This window comes from Schistocerca cancellata, chromosome 7 (genome assembly GCF_023864275.1).
Source record: "Schistocerca cancellata isolate TAMUIC-IGC-003103 chromosome 7, iqSchCanc2.1, whole genome shotgun sequence".
Lineage (NCBI taxonomy): Eukaryota > Metazoa > Arthropoda > Insecta > Orthoptera > Acrididae > Schistocerca > Schistocerca cancellata.
The window spans coordinates 608,660,018-608,678,874 of NC_064632.1; the positions used below are offsets into that span (position 1 = coordinate 608,660,018).

Here is an 18,857-nt window from a genome sequence, read left to right on the forward strand (position 1 = left end):
GCATCAAACCAGTCTCAGGACTGAAGACCACAACAATGCATTATTATTATTATTATTATTATTATTATTATTATTATTATTACTGTTAGTACTATTATTTTTGTATCTCCAGCAATAGAGATTCGATGTTGGAAGAATTCTTCTTCTGAATCTTGGCGATGTCGATCCTGGGACTCGGCAGCTACAACGCTCAACAATCTAGTATTGATGGGTCTGCACAATCTCAAAGAAAAATGGGAGCGGAAGCAAAATGGCAGCAGATCCTTAATCATTGTAGTGATAATAAATCCACATCCCAGTTATTGAACATTACTTTTGAGAAAAAATGGCTATGTCGCTCGTCACTGGTTTTGATCAGTGTAATAAATTCGATGCAGGCTCTTGAAATTATTTTCACCACAGGATGTAAATCTTGCTGGTAAAACTTTAACATATTTAATATCCAATGTGAAGTGTCGAGTTTTTGAATGAATTACCTTTTCCTGTTTTGTTGTCTTTGACAACAATTATATTTGCCGGTTTTTCATCAAGATAAGCTCTTTCGAATTACAATTGTTTTTAATCCTTCCGCTTTTTCTATACAGACACCATACATTAAAGTCACAATTCTGATTGCAATGGTGGACTATCCCTTTCACACAACAATATATATCTCTTTCTCCTACTGCAAGGAAGTCAACACCAAAAACAAAAAATTAGAAATTACATCCAAGCCGGCTAACAAAGTCAGAGATAAAATGTACAACAGTCTCATTTTAGCATCGCTGCAGCCACTATATCTTTGAGTGTCAATATTACCATCGTAGTTTTTAACATATAAAACAATCTATAGCTTTTTTTTAGTCTGTTCAGATTGGATGTAAAAAAAAAGCATTACATTTCAAGACATATGCAAAGTAAGCATTTGGCCAGTACCAGCTGTTAACAAAGATTGAAAAAAAAAATCCACCACATTGACACTTTCATCACTTTCGCACTCGCATTGTAAGGGCTGCTTACTGTCACAAAATGTTTCTCTTTTTCCTCTACAAACTGGGCTCTCATATCATATGGTTTCACAGCATCCTGGATCTGACAGAGATAGTAACCATTCTTCCTGAAACCCTCTTGTAGGTGCTGCAATTCTACTGCTATACTCTCTCTGTTGGAAATTTTGGGATCCATATGCACTAGTACGGTAAGGTCGCCTACTCATTGTGAGGAGTGTGTCAGGTGAAGGCATTTGAGTATAAATCTGTACGCACTGTTTTACAGTAAACACTGAGACCTAGTAAGCTGTCCAGTCCTCGCTTGACTAGCACACTGAGGAATGAAAGTCAGTTGTTCTCTTTTATCTCCAATGTTAATGTGATTTTTTTAAACAGCAAGTTGCAAAATTCACACACATGCTGTCATCACTGTGGCCAGATGATGAGACCTCGCCACACACACACACCTTCTCCACACCAGCAGCGAGCTGACCACCCTCCGAGACTGGGGGCTCCTACCACTGGTGCCTGCACCACACACTTTCCCCTTCACCTCATCAGTGAAACTGCACAGTGTGTACGGTCCTGTGATTGGCAGCACAAAGGACAGGCTATATAACATGGCACTCAGAGCCACATAGTCAGCTGCTGCTGGTTAAGACAGCAGAGAAACTCTTCAAGACCACAAAGGGCGCCTAAACAACTTAAGGATGTTGCTCCAAAGACTCTGTCTTAGAAAGTGCAGGTGCTTGACAGATGACTAGATGACAATCAAACAGGAGGTTGCATATGATGGCCAAACCCTTGTAGCAAAAGTAGGTGAGAAAGTGGCAGTGTGAGAGCAGCACCTATCCTGCTGTGAGACAAAAAAACTTCATGGAAAAATATTTGCAGTTGCCTGAAGAACCACAACTGCACTTCTTCATTCAAAGCAAATCGACAGCCACAAATATCCTTCTTTGGGTATCCAAAAATATGGAAATCACATGGGGTGAGATCGGGACTTTATAGAGGATGTGTAAGGGCTTCCCAGCAAACTTCTTCACTGTAGCTGAAACAGCTTTGGCAACACTTGGGGCTGCTCACATGTTATCAAAGTTGTTTCGAGTACACTACAGATGTTGCACAGGGAAGCCCTTACTTATTACAGTCCGAACCTCTCCCCATGAAATTTCCATGCATTTGGAGTCCTGAAAGAAAACATTCGTGGCAGTCGACTTGCTTCGAACGAAGGTGTGGGCACCTAGGTACAACCATGGTTCAATAGGCAACTGAAAACGTTTTTCCATGAAGGCATTGACCATCTTGTCTCACAGTGGGATAAATGTAGTAACAGTTATGACAATTACTTTTGAAGTAGTAAACAGTTTACTTAATTTTTTCCACCTGTCTCATTTTGATTTGACTGCTTCTTATAAATTAAGTTCAAGGATGAAACTGGTTTTAAACAGACTATGGCCTATAGGAATCCTAGGAAATAGACTGGGATTCCTATAGCAAAGACCTAAATTCACACTTACCTGAAATTAGTACTTTGACAATAAATTAAGGAGTTTTAGGGGAAATGGCATATGAGGTGATGTCTTCCATCATGATCTGGTACTTAGAAAACTGTCCAATCAGCAAAATGTATAAAACAGGAATGTACTTTTGTGAACAGTAATACTGAACTGCAATGGAAGCAGGTAAAAAATCTGTTCAACTTTTTAAGAAGAAAAGGACGGTGGGCAAAATATCAGAAAGCATTTGCCAAATACAATCTTTCTATTAAGCAATTAAACAATTGCCCTGGAAGGTATTCTATATGGAAGTGGCAGGTACAGTATCAGGGCTCAACTTCACAAAGTCCTCATAAGAATATAAAAAATGTAGGAGGATGGTGAGTATACAAGGGCAGCTAATGACACACTGGATTTGCTCCTCGATACTTACCCTCCCTCAGTGCACTTTGGCATACAGTACTGACAAGGATTCAGTCCCTGTGAGGTACTGGTTTATTAGTAACCAGTGGGAACACTAGGAATCTGTCACAGAATGTGTTGATTTCGAGAAAATACAGTGGGCAGCGGAGACATTTCAATTGCTCAAGCCACCAGACCCAGATGCAGTTCTTCTGGCTCTATTGCAAAAAGCAGAACGAGGATTTATCAGGCTCCTACGTAGAATGTTTCAGAGTCAGTCTACCAGCAGGCATCATTCCTCATGCTTGGAAAACAGCGAAGGTTGCTTTTATTCCAAAGCCAGGGAAGACTGATCATACCAAGGGTAAGGACATGAGACCAACCAAGTCTGTCCTCCTTTCTTCTCAGACATTAGAAAAAATTGTTATTGTATAAGTTAGGGAAACAAGATTTACTGAGATTCCTCTAAATTAAACCCAACAGGCATATCAACAAGATAAATTATGTGAAACAGTACTGCACCAACTTTTTGTGGAGTTAAAAAAAGCTCTAAACTATCAGGAAATTGATTTCTATATCTTCCTGGTTATAGACCAGACTGAACGAGGCAGCATATTGGACTCCCATTTGGGAGGACAGTGGTTCAAACCCATGTCTGGCCATCCTGATTTAGGTTTTCCGTGATTTCCCTAAATTGCTTCATGCAAATGCCAGGACGGTTCCTCTGAAACGGCATGACCAATTTCCTTCCCCATCCTTGCATAATTTGATGGGACCAACTACCTCAATGTTTGGTCCCCTCCCTCAAATCAACCAACCAACCAACCAACCAATATTGAACAGAAGGTGGCTGCTAAGACCCATGGGAAGGTGCAGAGATTGTCATGCCTAGGCAAGACAGGTGAAATTAGCAGCAGCACATCTCCTCTGGGATGGAGACCATGTTGGACATGCCTCCATTACACCAATGGGTTACAATGGAGGCAGCATCGGAGGCATAAAGGTTAAAAATCCGAAACCTACAGGATATCCAGAATCCCACATCAATAAAATGAATGTGATAAATATAGAAATTGTCAGGGAAATGCTGGCTGACTATACAATAAGTTCCATCTGTTCCAACAAATCTTTCAGTGTAACAATTGGAAGTAGGGAGTAATGGAAGAATGAACCATGATGTTGTTCAGGACACAGTCTGGTTTACCGATGGGTCAAAAACAGATGAGAACACAATCTCTCTAGGGAAACTGGCTCTGGTATTCCAGACAGAGATATTCATCATCAGAGTGTGTGCAAAGAAGAATCTATGCATGTGTTACAAGAATTGCAGCAGAATGCCACAAATCCCTAGTGATGCTAGGGGAAGCCAACAGGATAAACCTGCTGTGAGTCCCTGGAAACTCAGGAATTAGGGGTAATAAGTTAGGAGACCACATAGAAAAACAAGGTGGGGTGTTTTTATTTTGGTCAGCTCAATAAAGTTTACAAAAAACAATTCCAGCTCATATTTCCCCTCACACTACTCTTTAGCAGTTCTGTCTGGCTTTACTAGACTGCCAGAGAAAAATAACCACACAATAAACTTAATTTCAATGGGTGCAATGTGGAGGAGGGGTGTGAGGGGTGGGTGACGGGTGGGGGGTTGGGGGGGGGGGGGGTTGGGGGGTAGGGGGTAGGAGTAGTTAAGGCTACTGCTGTTTTGTCTTCTTGATTACACAAACTCAGATCAAAATGTGTACAAGGGCCATTCCACCAGAGCCAAACTTCTGCAAAGAGGAGAGGGAAGCATTTAAATGTTCCTGAAAAGATTCTGAGTCATCCCTCCAGTAGACAAAAGAAATGTATAATCCTGTTACTGTTTGAAGTATACAAGCAGAAAATGTACAGTTAGTGGTTGTTGCCTACAGGAGAGCAGAAGATGGTCCAACCACCCATGTGAGATAAATACCATCAAACTTCTCAGAACACTTTCCAAGAGAGAATGGTGATTAGACTTTGGCATGAGCATATGCATCTCTGAAACTTTAACAATTACCAAATGTCCATAAAGAAGGGGTCTCATTTCGTCTCATCATTAGCAACATCAGCACATATGAGAGCTACCAAACAGCTGGCAGTGATGTTCAGCTGATTGGTTGGCAAATGCCATCGGCATGTATCGAATTTGGTGCATTTTGTCCAACAGCATCAGAACTTTGAACAAGGCCAGGAGGGCCTCATGGAGAGATCCAATGTCATTTCCCTGTTTACTGGGGAATACATAAGGAACTCTTCTAGTCTCAAGGGGAGAAGATCAGTTGTGCTAACGAAAATCTTTGAATTTGTTTTGATGTCAATCTACTTCCTGCTCGATCGAAATTACCGTGAAGAGTCCAGCAGAGAGGAGATGGGCTGCCCACTGTCACCAGGGGTAGCTAACACGTTTATGATGGCATTTCAAGAAGTCTAGAGTCAAAGCGGTCTACAAACACTCGTCACTTTTTTATAATATGTAAATGAGACATTCACGATATGGGTACATTGACAACTACACATACAAGCGTTTTGCAACATCTGAACTTGCTGCAGCAAAACATCAGGTTCATGAAGGAGATGAAGAAAACAATCAACTTCTATTACTGGATGTGCTAACCAAGAGAACACTGGATGCTGTGCTAGCACACAGTATTGACTGTAACCAATGCATACCTCCAACTCGTGCCCCCTCACAATGAGCAAGCATGCTCAGCACGCTAGTGTGCAGGGCTTATCTCCAACCGAGAGTGTTTATCATTGGAGTTCATGCACATACACACTGTTCTCAGGCTGAATGTTTAAAATCACTGCCAGATTCACAATGTCACGAAACCAAAGGGCCGCGTGGTTAGAGGTGCCACGTCACGGATCGTGCGGCCTCTCCCACCGGAGGTTCGAGTCCTCCCTCGGGTATGGGTGTGCGTGTTGTTCTTAGCAAAAATTAGTTTAAATAGTGTGCAGGTCTAAGTACCAATGACCTCAGCAATTTGGTCCCTTAAGAATTCAAACACATTTGAACATTTGAAACCAAAGGATCTGAGGCCACAGCTAGCAGAGGAAGAAGAGAAACTAATTGCAACAACATTTTTCCTTTATGTTGCTAACACATCAGAAAAAAATTGGAAGAATATCATAACTAGTATTTCATGAAAACATCTTAATACAATGACTGCACTAGCAGCTTCAAATTTTGTGCACTTTGGGTGATGTGAGTGACTGGGAAGAGAGAATAATCTAGTAACCAGGACTGAGTGTTATCAATTTTTGCATTTAAAGGTTTCAGCTACATTTTAGATGGAATGTTTCAGTATAGGCATTGAGAATACTAATGTCAAGTTCCCAAAACTGACAATACTTGCCATGATTATATCTATGTCCATACTCTGCAAACCACTGTGAAATCCATGGCTGGGGTTACTTTTCATTATACCACATATTTAGAAACTATCAGTTTCATTCCTGGAGATACACAGTTGCTTACAAATAATAATGAAGTCACCAATAGCAAATTTGCTATCCAAATATATCTTTATAGTTGAACGGCATCTCATAAAGCTCACAGTAGTGTGAGACATAAATGAGAACTGATGTATAGTAAATTGCCTGACAATTTAAAGGAAGCTCAGAAGGGATTGAGAAAGAGACTAAAAACTGCAAAAGATTAATGGAAGCCCAATTAGTCTAACTAGTATAGGACAGTCTGTAAGTCATTATACTTTCACTAATAAAAGATTATTAGTAATCAGTAAACACCATTTCCCTTCTGGATTTCCATTTTTATATTTTGTGTGATTTAACACCAATGTATGAAATTAGGGAGTCATCACATTATTCACATACATAGCTTGTTTACCTATTCCATTCATGAAATACAACTTTTCATCCCCTAAGTTGGCATGTGGACACACAAAGAACCACTTTACGGGACAAATAAATAAATAATGCATTTTACTATTCAGTCTCTTATTTGAAATATGTCAGCAATGTACCAAATGTTCAAAAGACTGTAATAATTTATAACATTTCTTTTGTCTATGATGTTTGGCTCTTTATGACTGTGCACATTCAGTGTCATTCAAATATTTCCATAACTGTGTGCCAGGTAGTTGCTGTTATCTGGAGGGGACAGCATTTTCACTGACTTCCCAGTAAATCTATTTTGTGTGGGTCCTACACACTTAATATTCTGGAATGACTAACACTGTATTTTCCCAGTACTGTACCAATGAATGGATGTCCAAGCCTATGTAATCATTCCATCTCTTACACCCATACACATTGTTACACCAAGGCATTTGTATGAGTTAGCTGATTCCCACCATGCCATAATGATATTGTACTCAAAGGATAATGTGTTTTTGCATTCTTTCTTCCCTCTACACTATTTTGTGTGTGTAATCTAGTTCAAAAAAGGATGTGACCAAAAGCCAAGGTTTACATTTTTGTGTGTGTGTGTGTGTGTGTGTGTGTGTGTGTGTGCTGTTGATGACTCAATGCTTCTACAAGGTCCGGCAGAAAAACCTCCCCTTTAAGGAAAGCTAATAAAAACAAAACCAAATAAGGTAGAACAATTTTATTTATACTAAATAAAAGTACATATTATGCCATTTTAGAAAATACTCTTATGGTTTTAAATAAAACATCCCTTAAATGGCTTCCTGCACTGTCGACACACTGATTGAGTCTTTCCCTGAGGTTATTCGTTACTCTTTGAGTCATTTCAGGTGGAATAGCTTCAACCTCTTGTGTAATTGCTTCTTTCAGGGCTCGTAAAGATTGTGGACGTTGTTCATAAACTTTTGCTTTTAAATAGCCCCAAAGAAAGAAATCACAGGGCGTTAAGTCCGGCAATCGTGGGGGCCAGCCAATGTCTCCACGCAACGAGATCACATGTCCAGGAAACATTTCCTTCACCAATGCCAGTGACTGCCGCGCTGTGTGGGCTGTAGCACCATCTTGCTGGAACCACACGTTCTCTATTTCACCAAAAAGCTCCCTTAGTTGCGGTTGGAGAAAGTCGCGGAGCATGGCACAATAGCGTTCACTGTTGACGGTTAAATTCCTGTCATTTTCTTCGAAAAAGTAAGGACCGATCACTCCGGAATTGTAAACAGCACACCATACTGTTACTTTAGGGCTATGAAGTGGTCGTTGATGAAGTTCTTGGGGATTGTGTTCACACCAGTACCTGCAATTTTGGCTGTTCACTGTTCCGGCAAGGTGAAAGTGTGCTTCATCAGAAAAAATCACAATATCGTTGGGACGAATGTTCCGAAGAAGGTCTTGGCACAAACTTACACGGACACCACAGTCTTGTTCACTCAGTCCCTGCGTAGTTACAAGTTTGTAAGGATGCATTTTAAGATCTCGATGCAAGATTCTTCTCACACTTCGATCAGATATCCGTAATGCTGCCGCATGCTTTTTAGCGGATCGTCGAGGAGATTGTTGAACTGAAGCTCTAACTGCATCAACATTTCCGGGGCCTGTTGCAGTCCGTGGTCGTTCAGGTGGTTTCCTTTTTAATGCGGAACCTGTCTCACGAAAGTTAGCAACCCAAGAATAAATTGTTTTCTTATCGGGAACAGGGTCCCGTCGTCCGAGCGCAAAGCGAATGCGAAAAGCACGTTGAGTATTAATAGGCGATTCGTCATTTTGAATAAAATCTTCCACTACGAAGGCACGATGTTCACCAGACCACGCCATGGCGTACTCTGAAAACGGCACGTAGGCAGCTACTTAACGACGCGCCCCCCACCACTCTGCTCCTTCTACTGTCCGCTGCACGTTACTTTGTAATCGGGGAGTTTTTTATGCCGGACCCTGTATTATTCAGTGAGCTGTTTTCTTTACTCCTTGTGTTGTAATAAAAGTAATAAAAAATTATTAAATACATATACATATGAAAAACATTTAAAAGGATAATACAATTGCATTATTAGAAATGTTCTGTGTGTGTGTAGGAATTTTTAGGCTATCTGACTACCTCTCTTACATTTCAATTGCAGATGCAGGCAGCAGACTTCAATTACACTAGTGTGTGTCATAAATAAGAAAATTCTCCTTACTTGGTTTCATTTCACTTGTATAAAAAAATACTTTCCTCCTTACTTGGTTTCACTTCACTTTAATAAAAAATAGTTAATACTGGTATCAAATTTTTTGTAATTTCGAAACATGTATGATACAAAACACTCTTAGACTGTCATATTCCAAACGGCACTTCTTAACAAACCTACCACATACAAGAGAGTGTGAGTAACAAAATCATGTACAAAAAAGTGAATGATGGTTTTCTCATCTGTCTGTGCCTTACCGCGCATTCATAATTAACATCTTTGCCAATGCTTATGGTCGATCAGCGTTTCATTTTTTGTTTTTAATGAATTTTAACTTTTCGATATTCTGGGGGTCTTTCATCATGTACCTACCCATCACACATTACTTACATTTTCCAGAACTTTCTATACCATGTTATGTTAATACAAGTGTGCAGTGTGATTTTAAACAACTCTGTTAAGTTTTTTTATTCTCTGTTGGTTTGGGAATAAACTACTGAGGAAACTGACCAGTACTAACTGAATGCTTAAATCAGCTATTCAACATTAAGCGCAACATCAACATTTGTTTAGAGTAAGCCTGAAGGAAGGTATCTTCATCTAATATTTCAGGATAAACAGGGACTATTACAGTGCATCTGCACTCTCAAAAATAATAAAGGAGCATCAAATGATGCAACTGCAGATTACATTTAGAAATAAGAAGGACTATGAATGACTGGTGGAAAATACCAAACCATGATTAGTATTAGAAATCAGAGACACAGAAGAATACAATACACAAAAATTATGACATAATGAATCTACGAAAGCTATACAGGCACTTGTATCCCAGCAACAATTACTGCAATATTTTCGAAGTCTTTCCAGTCTCAATCAAAGGACTGTTCTAGCCACCAGAGTGAGGATTGTAGGCGAGTATTTAGTAATGAATGAGCAAATACTGAGTAAATCTGTAACTCAAGTCACATACGTGTACACAGTTAATAAGGTTGTAGTAGTTAACATAAATTAAATGAGAAATAGAATTGTGCAGACAGATATATGTTCTTTGACATCTTACCAGATTTTGATTTGAATCATAAAACTTTATTTTACTATTTACCAATATTTCAATTGCTGGTTGATCCTGGGACTCAACAATGTAGTTCTCATTTTCATCTTGCTCTGTCATCTGATCACCTTCTGTTATGATGTTCACTTTGGCAACAACTGGTCTAAAACCAAAAAGAAAAAAGTGACACAATGAAGTAAGGCTTGCAGAAGTATCTTTTAGTTGCTGTGCAAAACGCTTTATTTATACATTGCCTTTTGGTTCAGTTTTTCTTTTTGGACTAAAAATGTGTATCAGAATTACTGGTCACTTCATCTGCCTCATGCTTGGAAGGTACACTTTGATTACTTAGCAAATAAACTGAACAACTTAGTATTTGCAATGTGTATTTTGTCAGGTGCCACAAACATGGATACTAGAAAGATAGTTTATCACTGCTACTTTGAGTCAGTTATTCGTTATGGCATAATCTTCTGGGGAAATTCAGCAAATGTCACTAGGCTCCTAGTATTACAAAAGAAAGTAATTAGAAACATGTGTTGCAAAAAAAATGGGAAACTTGTCAATCGCTGTTAAAAAATTTAAAAATACTATCTATCCCCTCACTTTACATATATGAGATGGTGGTGTTCCTATATAAAAATCAACATACACTAGCCACTTTCCATTTTGACCACAACTACAGCACTCACCAAAGAGGTAACTTCAAACTTCCAACACATCATTTAAAACTTTATGCCCAAATGCCAGAGTATATGGGGTTAAAAATTTTCAATAAAATAAAAGGCAGTAATATATTTAAGATGGAGCTTGGTTCAAGGAAAAGATTGCCCTTTACTCTTCTGGTGGAGAAGTGCTGTTATTCTGTCAAATTCATTGAGGACAGCTTCACAGTCTGAACACAGGGATTGTATTACATGTATTATTTTATGTACATGTGTAGCTGTAACTTAGAAATGTAAAATATAATGTAAACTTTTGTATTTCTCTTAAAAAAGTGAAAAAAGTTTCTTTTGTAAACCTTGACATGTCTCCTGTACATCAAATCAAATGATTTGAAAATTGTACATAATGAGATGAATAAATCACATATCACGTGTATAGTGAGCAACTAGATTCCAGACAACCACCAAGCAGGGGGTAGCACTCCCCTTTTGCTGTGAAGTGTCATGGTCTGTCGTGAAATGCATTCCACAAGATACCATAAGTTTGAGCAGTTGCTCTGATTTATGACTTCACAACGAATGACAACAATTCGAAGAGATTCATTGGAGCTGGGTCCAAGGTCCACATGTCTTTCTCAATGGCATCCCAAATGTGTTCAGTAGGCCATGAACTCTGAGGTGACAAACAGGCAGACATATATTCTTGTGCTGTTCCTCAAAGCATCATGACATAGCTTCGGTACAATGGACTGATGAATTGTCTTGATGAAGATATTAAGATTAGGACAAGATGGCATCTAAGGTAAAAGTTTGAAATGTGTTTCTCATACAAATTTTGCTACAAAAAAGATAAAATTGTGAAAACTGCAAGGTTCAAACTACAAAGCTAAATGAATGCATTAGTAGTTTACAGTATGTAATTAGTACCCTGGAAATGAATATCATAAAACTTCAAGAAAGAAAAAATGAAGTGAACATTTCAAGTTTTCAGCAGAATAATTCAATTATTTCAGAAAAGTGGGAAAAATTGGAGATCAGTTGCAACAAACAGAAAGTGCAAAATCAAGAAAATTGTGACATAAATGTAAGTTCTATGCATTACAACAACTCATTTCATGTACTTTGTCAGAAGATGATGGAAATGCAATATGTAGTTATCGTGAGCTGTGTGGGAAGCAAAAGGAAAATGTGAATACAGTAGGACCCAAAACTTTGTTGTTTCAGAAAAATGTGAAATCCAACATGAATGTGGTAAATACAAATCGCCAACTTTTAAGTTGTTCTAATGACTTACTCAACTGTGCAATAAAAACAAGTGATGAAATAAACAGTATAAAACAAAATGCTGTGCACAGTAAAGGTAGGCCTAGATTTTGTAGCTCCAATTCAACTACCAGTATTAAAATTGAAACATATGCAGACTGCCACAAGTGGAACATAGCTAACAATTTTTGCAATAAAAGCAATTGAATCTCAACTTCCACTGGGAAACCAGGTGTGGAAATTCTGTACAGAAACATTAATAAGTCAAAAAAATCTCCGCATTAAGCTACAAAGACTTTTAGTTCTCCTGGCAGCAGCAAGTGATGTTGCAAGAAACAATAGAAAAGGTTTAGCTCTCTTGCTTAAAAGAAAACTATATGAACCAATAAAAAAGATTTAGCTCTCTTGCTTAAAAGAGAACTATATGAACCAAGAAGTACAAAGGTCATCATATTTTCATTTCCACATTGTTTCAACCCAGTGGAATGGTCCTGTGTAAACAAAAAAATGGAAAGTGCAAATAATGAGATAAAAAGTGTATAAAGGCATTTGAAAATGTGACTTTTGTAGATATAAGTAAATATGGAAAGAGATAGACACAGCTCCCGTCTAAATAGAGAAAAACTTTGTAATAGCAAATATTTTAAAAATAGTAAATACAAAAACAAAAGTCAAGTGTGAAGCTTCAAAGATCATTCCCCTCACAGACAAGAACTATACATTATAAGGAAAAGCTTGTGTGGAATCCATTGACAATGAACTATTACCACTATAAGATCAATTACATAATGTTGCATCTACAGAAGGAAACACCTCAAATGCTACCAGTTCCCAAGGGAGCACAGCAGTAGCTGCAAAACCAAAACCTGAAGTATTTGAAACAATATCACTATCAACAACAACAACAGAAACATTAGCAACAAAAACATTAGCAGTAGCACCAACAGTAACAGAAAGCATCTCACCACAGCCCGGTTAATGACCCATGAAATGCTGAAAACATGTCATTTTTAAGGATTTTAGGCACCTTGCCAGAACACAGGAAGGAACACAACATCACAAAATGTAAACACAACTGCAATCAGTTCCCATCCTAATCATCTGCAGATTTTAACGCTAAACATTCAGTGCCTTAAAAATAAATCATTAGAATATGACATAGTAGTGAACATTGAGTGCATGTGCATTATGGAACATAGGTGAAGGAGTTTACAACTACACAGCACTAACATTAATCTATACAGGGTGTTACAAAAAGGTACAGCCAAACTTTCAGGAAACATTCCTCACACACAAAGAAAGAAAATGTTATGTGGACATGTGTCCGGAAATGCTTACTTTCCATGTTAGAGCTCATTTTATTACTTCTCTTCAAATCACATTAATCATAGAATGGAAACACACAGCAACAGAACATACCAGCGTGACTTCACTTTGTTACAGGAAATGCTGAAAATGTCCTCCGTTAGCGAGGATACATGCATCCACCCTCCATCGCATGGAATCCCTGATGCGCTCATGCAGCCCTGGAGAATGACGTATTGTATCACAGCCGTCCACAATACGAGCACGAAGAGTATCTACATTTGGTACCGGGGTTGCGTAGACAAGAGCTTTCAAATGCCCCCATAAATGAAAGTCAAGAGGGTTGAGGTCAGGAGAGCGTGGAGGCCATGGAATTGGTCCGCCTCTACCAATCCATCGGTCACTGAATCTGTTGTTGAGAAGCATACAAACACTTCGACTGAAATGTGCAGGAGCTCCATTGTGCATGAACCACATGTTGTGTCGTACTTGTAAAGGCACATGTTCTAGCAGCACAGGTAGAGTATCCCATATGAAATCATGGTAACATGCTCCATTGAGCGTAGGTGGAAGAACATGGGTCCCAATCAAGACATCACCAACAATGCCTACCCAAACGTTCACAGAAAATCTGTGTTGATGACATGATTGCACAATTGTGTGTTGATTCTCGTCAGCCCACACATGTTGATCGTGAAAATTTACAATTTGATCATGTTGGAATGAAGCCTCATCCGTAAAGAGAACATTTGCACTGAAATGAGGATTGACACGTTGTTGGATGAACCATTCGCAGAAGTGTACCCGTGGAGGCCAATCAGCTGCTGATAGTGCCTGCATACGCTGTACATGGTACGGAAACAACTGGTTCTCCCATAGCACTCTCCATACAGTGACGTGGTCAACGTTACCTTGTACATCAGCAAATTCTCTGACACTAACATTAGGGTTATTGTCAACTGCACGAAGAATTGCCTCGTCCATTGCAAGTGTCCTCATCATTCTAGGTCTTCCCCAGTCGCGAGTCATAGGCTGGAATGTTCCGTGCTCCCTAAGACGCCGCTCAGTTGCTTCAAACGTCTTCCTGTCGGGGCACCTTCGTTCTGGAAATCTGTCTCGATACAACGTACCGCGCCGCGGCTATTGCCCTGTGCTAATCCATACATCAAATGGACATCTGCCAACTGCGCATTTGTAAACATTGCGCTGACTGCAAAACCATGTTCATGATGAACACTAACCTGTGGATGCTACGTACTGATGTGCTTGATGCTAGTACTATAGAGCAATGAGTCGCATGTCAACACAAGCACTGAAGTCAACATTACCTTACTTCAATTGGGCCAACTGGCAGTGAATCGAGGAAGTACAGTACATACTGACGAAACTAAAATGAGCTCTAACATGGAAATTAAGCGTTTCCGGACACATGTCCCCATAACATCTTTTCTTTATTTGTGTGTGAGGAACGTTTCCTGAAAGTTAGGCTGTACTTTTTTGTAACACCCTGTATAAGATGGCATGCCAATGCTGTAGAAAAAATGCCAAAAATGGAGGTGTATATACATCTTTACCAAATCAAGTACTGGGTATAAAAGAAGGTGCGAAGCTGAATCATTAAGTGTGGAAAATCATTTTGAAGCAGCAGCTATACAGTTGTATGGAGTACAGGGAAAAGTCAATGTCACAGCAATATACAGACAACCTACTGGTGATACAGACATTCTCATTAATCAATTAGAAATATTGTTTAACATTATATTTACTGGAAGAGCCACTTTGATTGTTTGTGACAACTTCAATATAAGGCATATGAATGAAAGAAGTCAAAAGATCAGTTCTTAAACCTATTATGTAATTTCAACCTATTTACATACACACACGAACCAACAGACTAACATATAATGCAAACAGTCTTACAGACAATATATTTTCAAATGTAGGATCTATAGAAGTAGTAGTAACAAATACTGATTTGGGATTATCAGACCACAGTGCTCTTGCCCTCAAAATTTCTTCAGTGCCACTGAAAGGAAAAAAAATATACTTAATGTATCAAATAAATTTTCTACACAAAATTAAGTAAAATTTATAAATATCCTACTAAGGGGTTCCAAACAGAAGTATTGTCTCTATATCATTGTTATGGCCTCTGATCCAAAGACTGGTTTGATGCAGCTCTCTATGCTAATCTACCCTTTTCATCTCTCAATTACTACCTATATCCTTCTAAATCTGCTTACTGTATTCCTCTCTTAATCTCCTTCCACAATTTTTACCCACAATTGCCTCCAATACTAAATTGGTGATTCCTTGAAGTCACAGAATGTGTCCTACAACCAATCCCTTCTTCTAGTCAGATTGTGTCCCAAATTTCTTTTCTCCTCAATTCTGTTCAGTACCTCCTCTTTAGATACATGATCTACTTACCTAATATTTTGGCCATTACAAATTATTTTGCTGCCCAAATAACAAAACTCATCTACTACTTTTAGTGTTTTGTTTCCTCATCCTAATTCTCTCAGCACTGTCTGATTTAATTTGACTACATTCCATTATATTCTTCCTCTTCCTCTTCTTTTTCAATAACCTTCTTTCAAGACACTGCCCACTCCATTCACATGCCCTTCAAAGTCCTTTGCTGTCTCTGACAGTTTTACTCTGTCAATGGCAAACCTCGAAGTTTTTATTTCTTCTCCCCAAACATTAAGTCCTACTACACATTTTCGTTTGGTTTTCTTTACTGCTTGTTCAAATTGCAGATTGAATAACATCAAGGATAAGCTACAATCCTGTCTCACTCTATTCTCAAATACTGATCCCCTCCTGGCCCATCAACTCTTATAACTGCCATCTGGTTTCTGTCAAGTTGCAAATAGCCTTTCACTCCCTCTATTTTACCCCACTACCTCTTGAAAGAAAGTCAACATTGTCAAAAGCTTTCTGTAAGTCTACAAATGCTATAAATGTAGGTTGGCCTTTCCTTAAACTTTCTTCTAGGATAAATTGTGGGGCCAGCACCTGCTTTCTTTAAAATTGGATTTATTAGACTCTTTTTGAAGTTCAATGCTACATTGCCTGTCTCATATATATTGCACACCAGATGGAATAGTTTTGTCATGGCTGGCTCTCCCAAGCCTATCAGTAGTTCTGACAGAAAGACATCTATTCCTGGGACCTTGCTTTGATTTAAGTCTTTCACTGTTCTGTCAGGTTCTTCTCCCAGTATCAGATATTTGTTCAGCTGCATCTCTTTTCTGAGAAGGCCTCGTTAATTTTCCTGTAGGCAGTATCTGTCTTTCTTAGATGGATATATTCTTCTAAATCCTTACACTGTCCTTCAGCCATTCCTGCTTAGCCATTTTTCACTTCCTATCAATCTCTTTTTTTAGATATTTGTATTCCATTTCACTTACTTCATTTGCTGCATTTTTAGACTCATTTCATCAATCAAATCCTGTATTACTTGTTTTATCAAAGAATTTCCACTACATCATGTCTTTTTACCTATTTGATCACCTGCTGTCTTCACTTTCTCATCTCTCAAAGCTCCCCATTCATCTTCTAATGTATTCCTTTCTACTGTATTTCTAATACTCCCTCTGAAACTCTCCAGAATCTCTGATTCTTTCATTTTATCCAGGTCCTATCTCCTTAAATTCTTACTTTTTTGCAATTTCTTCAGTTTTAATCTACAGTTCATAACCAACAAATTGTGCTCAGAGTCCACACCTGCCTTTGGAAATGTCAGACAATTTAAAATCTGGTTCCAAAATCTCTACCTTAACATTACACACTGAAGTGCCAAAAAAGCTGGTGTAGGCATGCGTATTCGAATACAGACACATGTGAACAGGCAGAATACAATGCTGCAGTCAACATCGCCTGTGTAAGACAACAAGTGCCTGGCACAGTTGTTAGATTGGTTACTGTTGCTACAATGGCAAGTTATCAAGATTTAAGTGAGTCTGAACGCGGTGTTATAGTCGGTGCATGAGTGATAGGACATAGCATCTTCGAGGTAGCAACGAAGTGGGGATTTTCCCGTACAACCACTTCACGAGTGTACCGTGAATATCCGGAATCCAGTAAAATATCAAATCTATGACATCGCTGCAGCTAAAAAAGGATCCTGCAAGAACAGGACCAATGACGACTGAAGAGAATCATTCAACGTGACAGAAGTGCAACCTTTCCACAAATTGCTGCACATTTCAATGCTGGGCCATCAGCAAGTGTCAACCTGTGAACTATCCAACAAAACATCATCAATATGGGCTTTCGGAGCCAAAGGACCACTCATATACCCTTGATGACTGCGTAACACAAAGCATTATACCTCACGTGCAGCCGTTGCACCAACATTGGACTGTTGATGACTAGAAACATGTTGCCTGTTTGGATTAGTCTCATTTCAAATTGTATTGAGCAGATGGACGTGACAGGTATGGAGACAACCTCATGAACCCATGGACACTGCATGTCAGCAGGGGACTGTTCAAGCTGGTGGAGGCTCTATAATGGCGTGGGTTGTGTGAGGCTGGAGTGATATGGAACCCCTGATATGTCTAGATATGACTGACAGGTATGCAAGCATCCTGTCTGATCACCTGCATCCTTTCATGTCCACTGGGCATTTCGATGGACTTGGACAATTCCAGCAGGACAACATGACATCTTAGTTGTCCAGAATTGCTACAGAGTGGCTCCAGTAACACTCTTCTGAGTTTAAGCACTTCAGGTGGCCACCAAACTCCTCATATATGAACATTATTGAGTATATCTGGGATGCCTTGCAATGCGCTGTTAAGAAAAGACCTCCACCCCCTCATACTCTTACAGATTTATGGACAGCACTGCAAGATTCATTATGTCAATTCCCTCCAGCACTACCTCAGACATTAGTCAAGTCCATTCCATATATGTTATGGCACTTCTACGTGCTCGTAGGGGCTCTACACGATATTACGCAGGTGTAGCAGTTTCTTTGGCTCTTCGGTGTATAATCAATCTGAAACTTGATGGTGTCTCCAGGTCTCTTCCACAAGTACAGCCTTCTTTCATGAGCCTTAAACCAAGTGGTAGTGATGATTAAATTATGCTCTGTGCATAATTCTATGAGGCAGCTTTCTCTTTCATACCTTTTCCAGGTCCATATTCATCTACTATTTTTCCTGTTCTTCCTTTTCTTACTACTGAATTCCAATCGCACATCGCTATTAAAATTTCATCTCTCTTAACTACCTGAATAATTTTTTTCATCTCATCATAAATTTCTTCTACCTCTTCATCACCTGTGGAACAAGTTGGCATAAAACTTGTACTACTGTGGTGGTTGTAGGTTTCATGTCCATCTTGGCTACAATATGCATTCACTGCGCTACTCATAGAAGCTTACTCATATTCCTACTTTCTCATTCATTATTAAACCTATTCCTGCATTATCCCTCTTTCATTTAGTATATATAAGCCTGCATTTACCTAGCCAGAAGTTCTGTTCCTCCTGTCACCAAACTTCACCCATTCCCATTATATCTAACTTGAAATGATCCATTTCCACTTTCTAAATTTTCTAACCTAAATGCTCAATTAAGGGATCTAACAGTCCATGCTCCAAACTGCATAAT

At 39.0% G+C, this 18,857-nt stretch overlaps 1 protein-coding gene across 1 annotated transcript in view; it reads right to left on the minus strand.

Annotated features, from left to right (window-relative positions):
• LOC126092482 (TRAF3-interacting protein 1) overlaps positions 1–18,857 on the minus strand; it is a 229,920-nt gene that overhangs the window by 46,036 nt on the left and 165,027 nt on the right. The window contains exon 10 of the mRNA XM_049908100.1: positions 10,049–10,160. Within this exon, the coding sequence (XP_049764057.1) occupies positions 10,049–10,160 (112 nt within the window). The remainder of the gene's footprint in view (positions 1–10,048; positions 10,161–18,857) is intronic.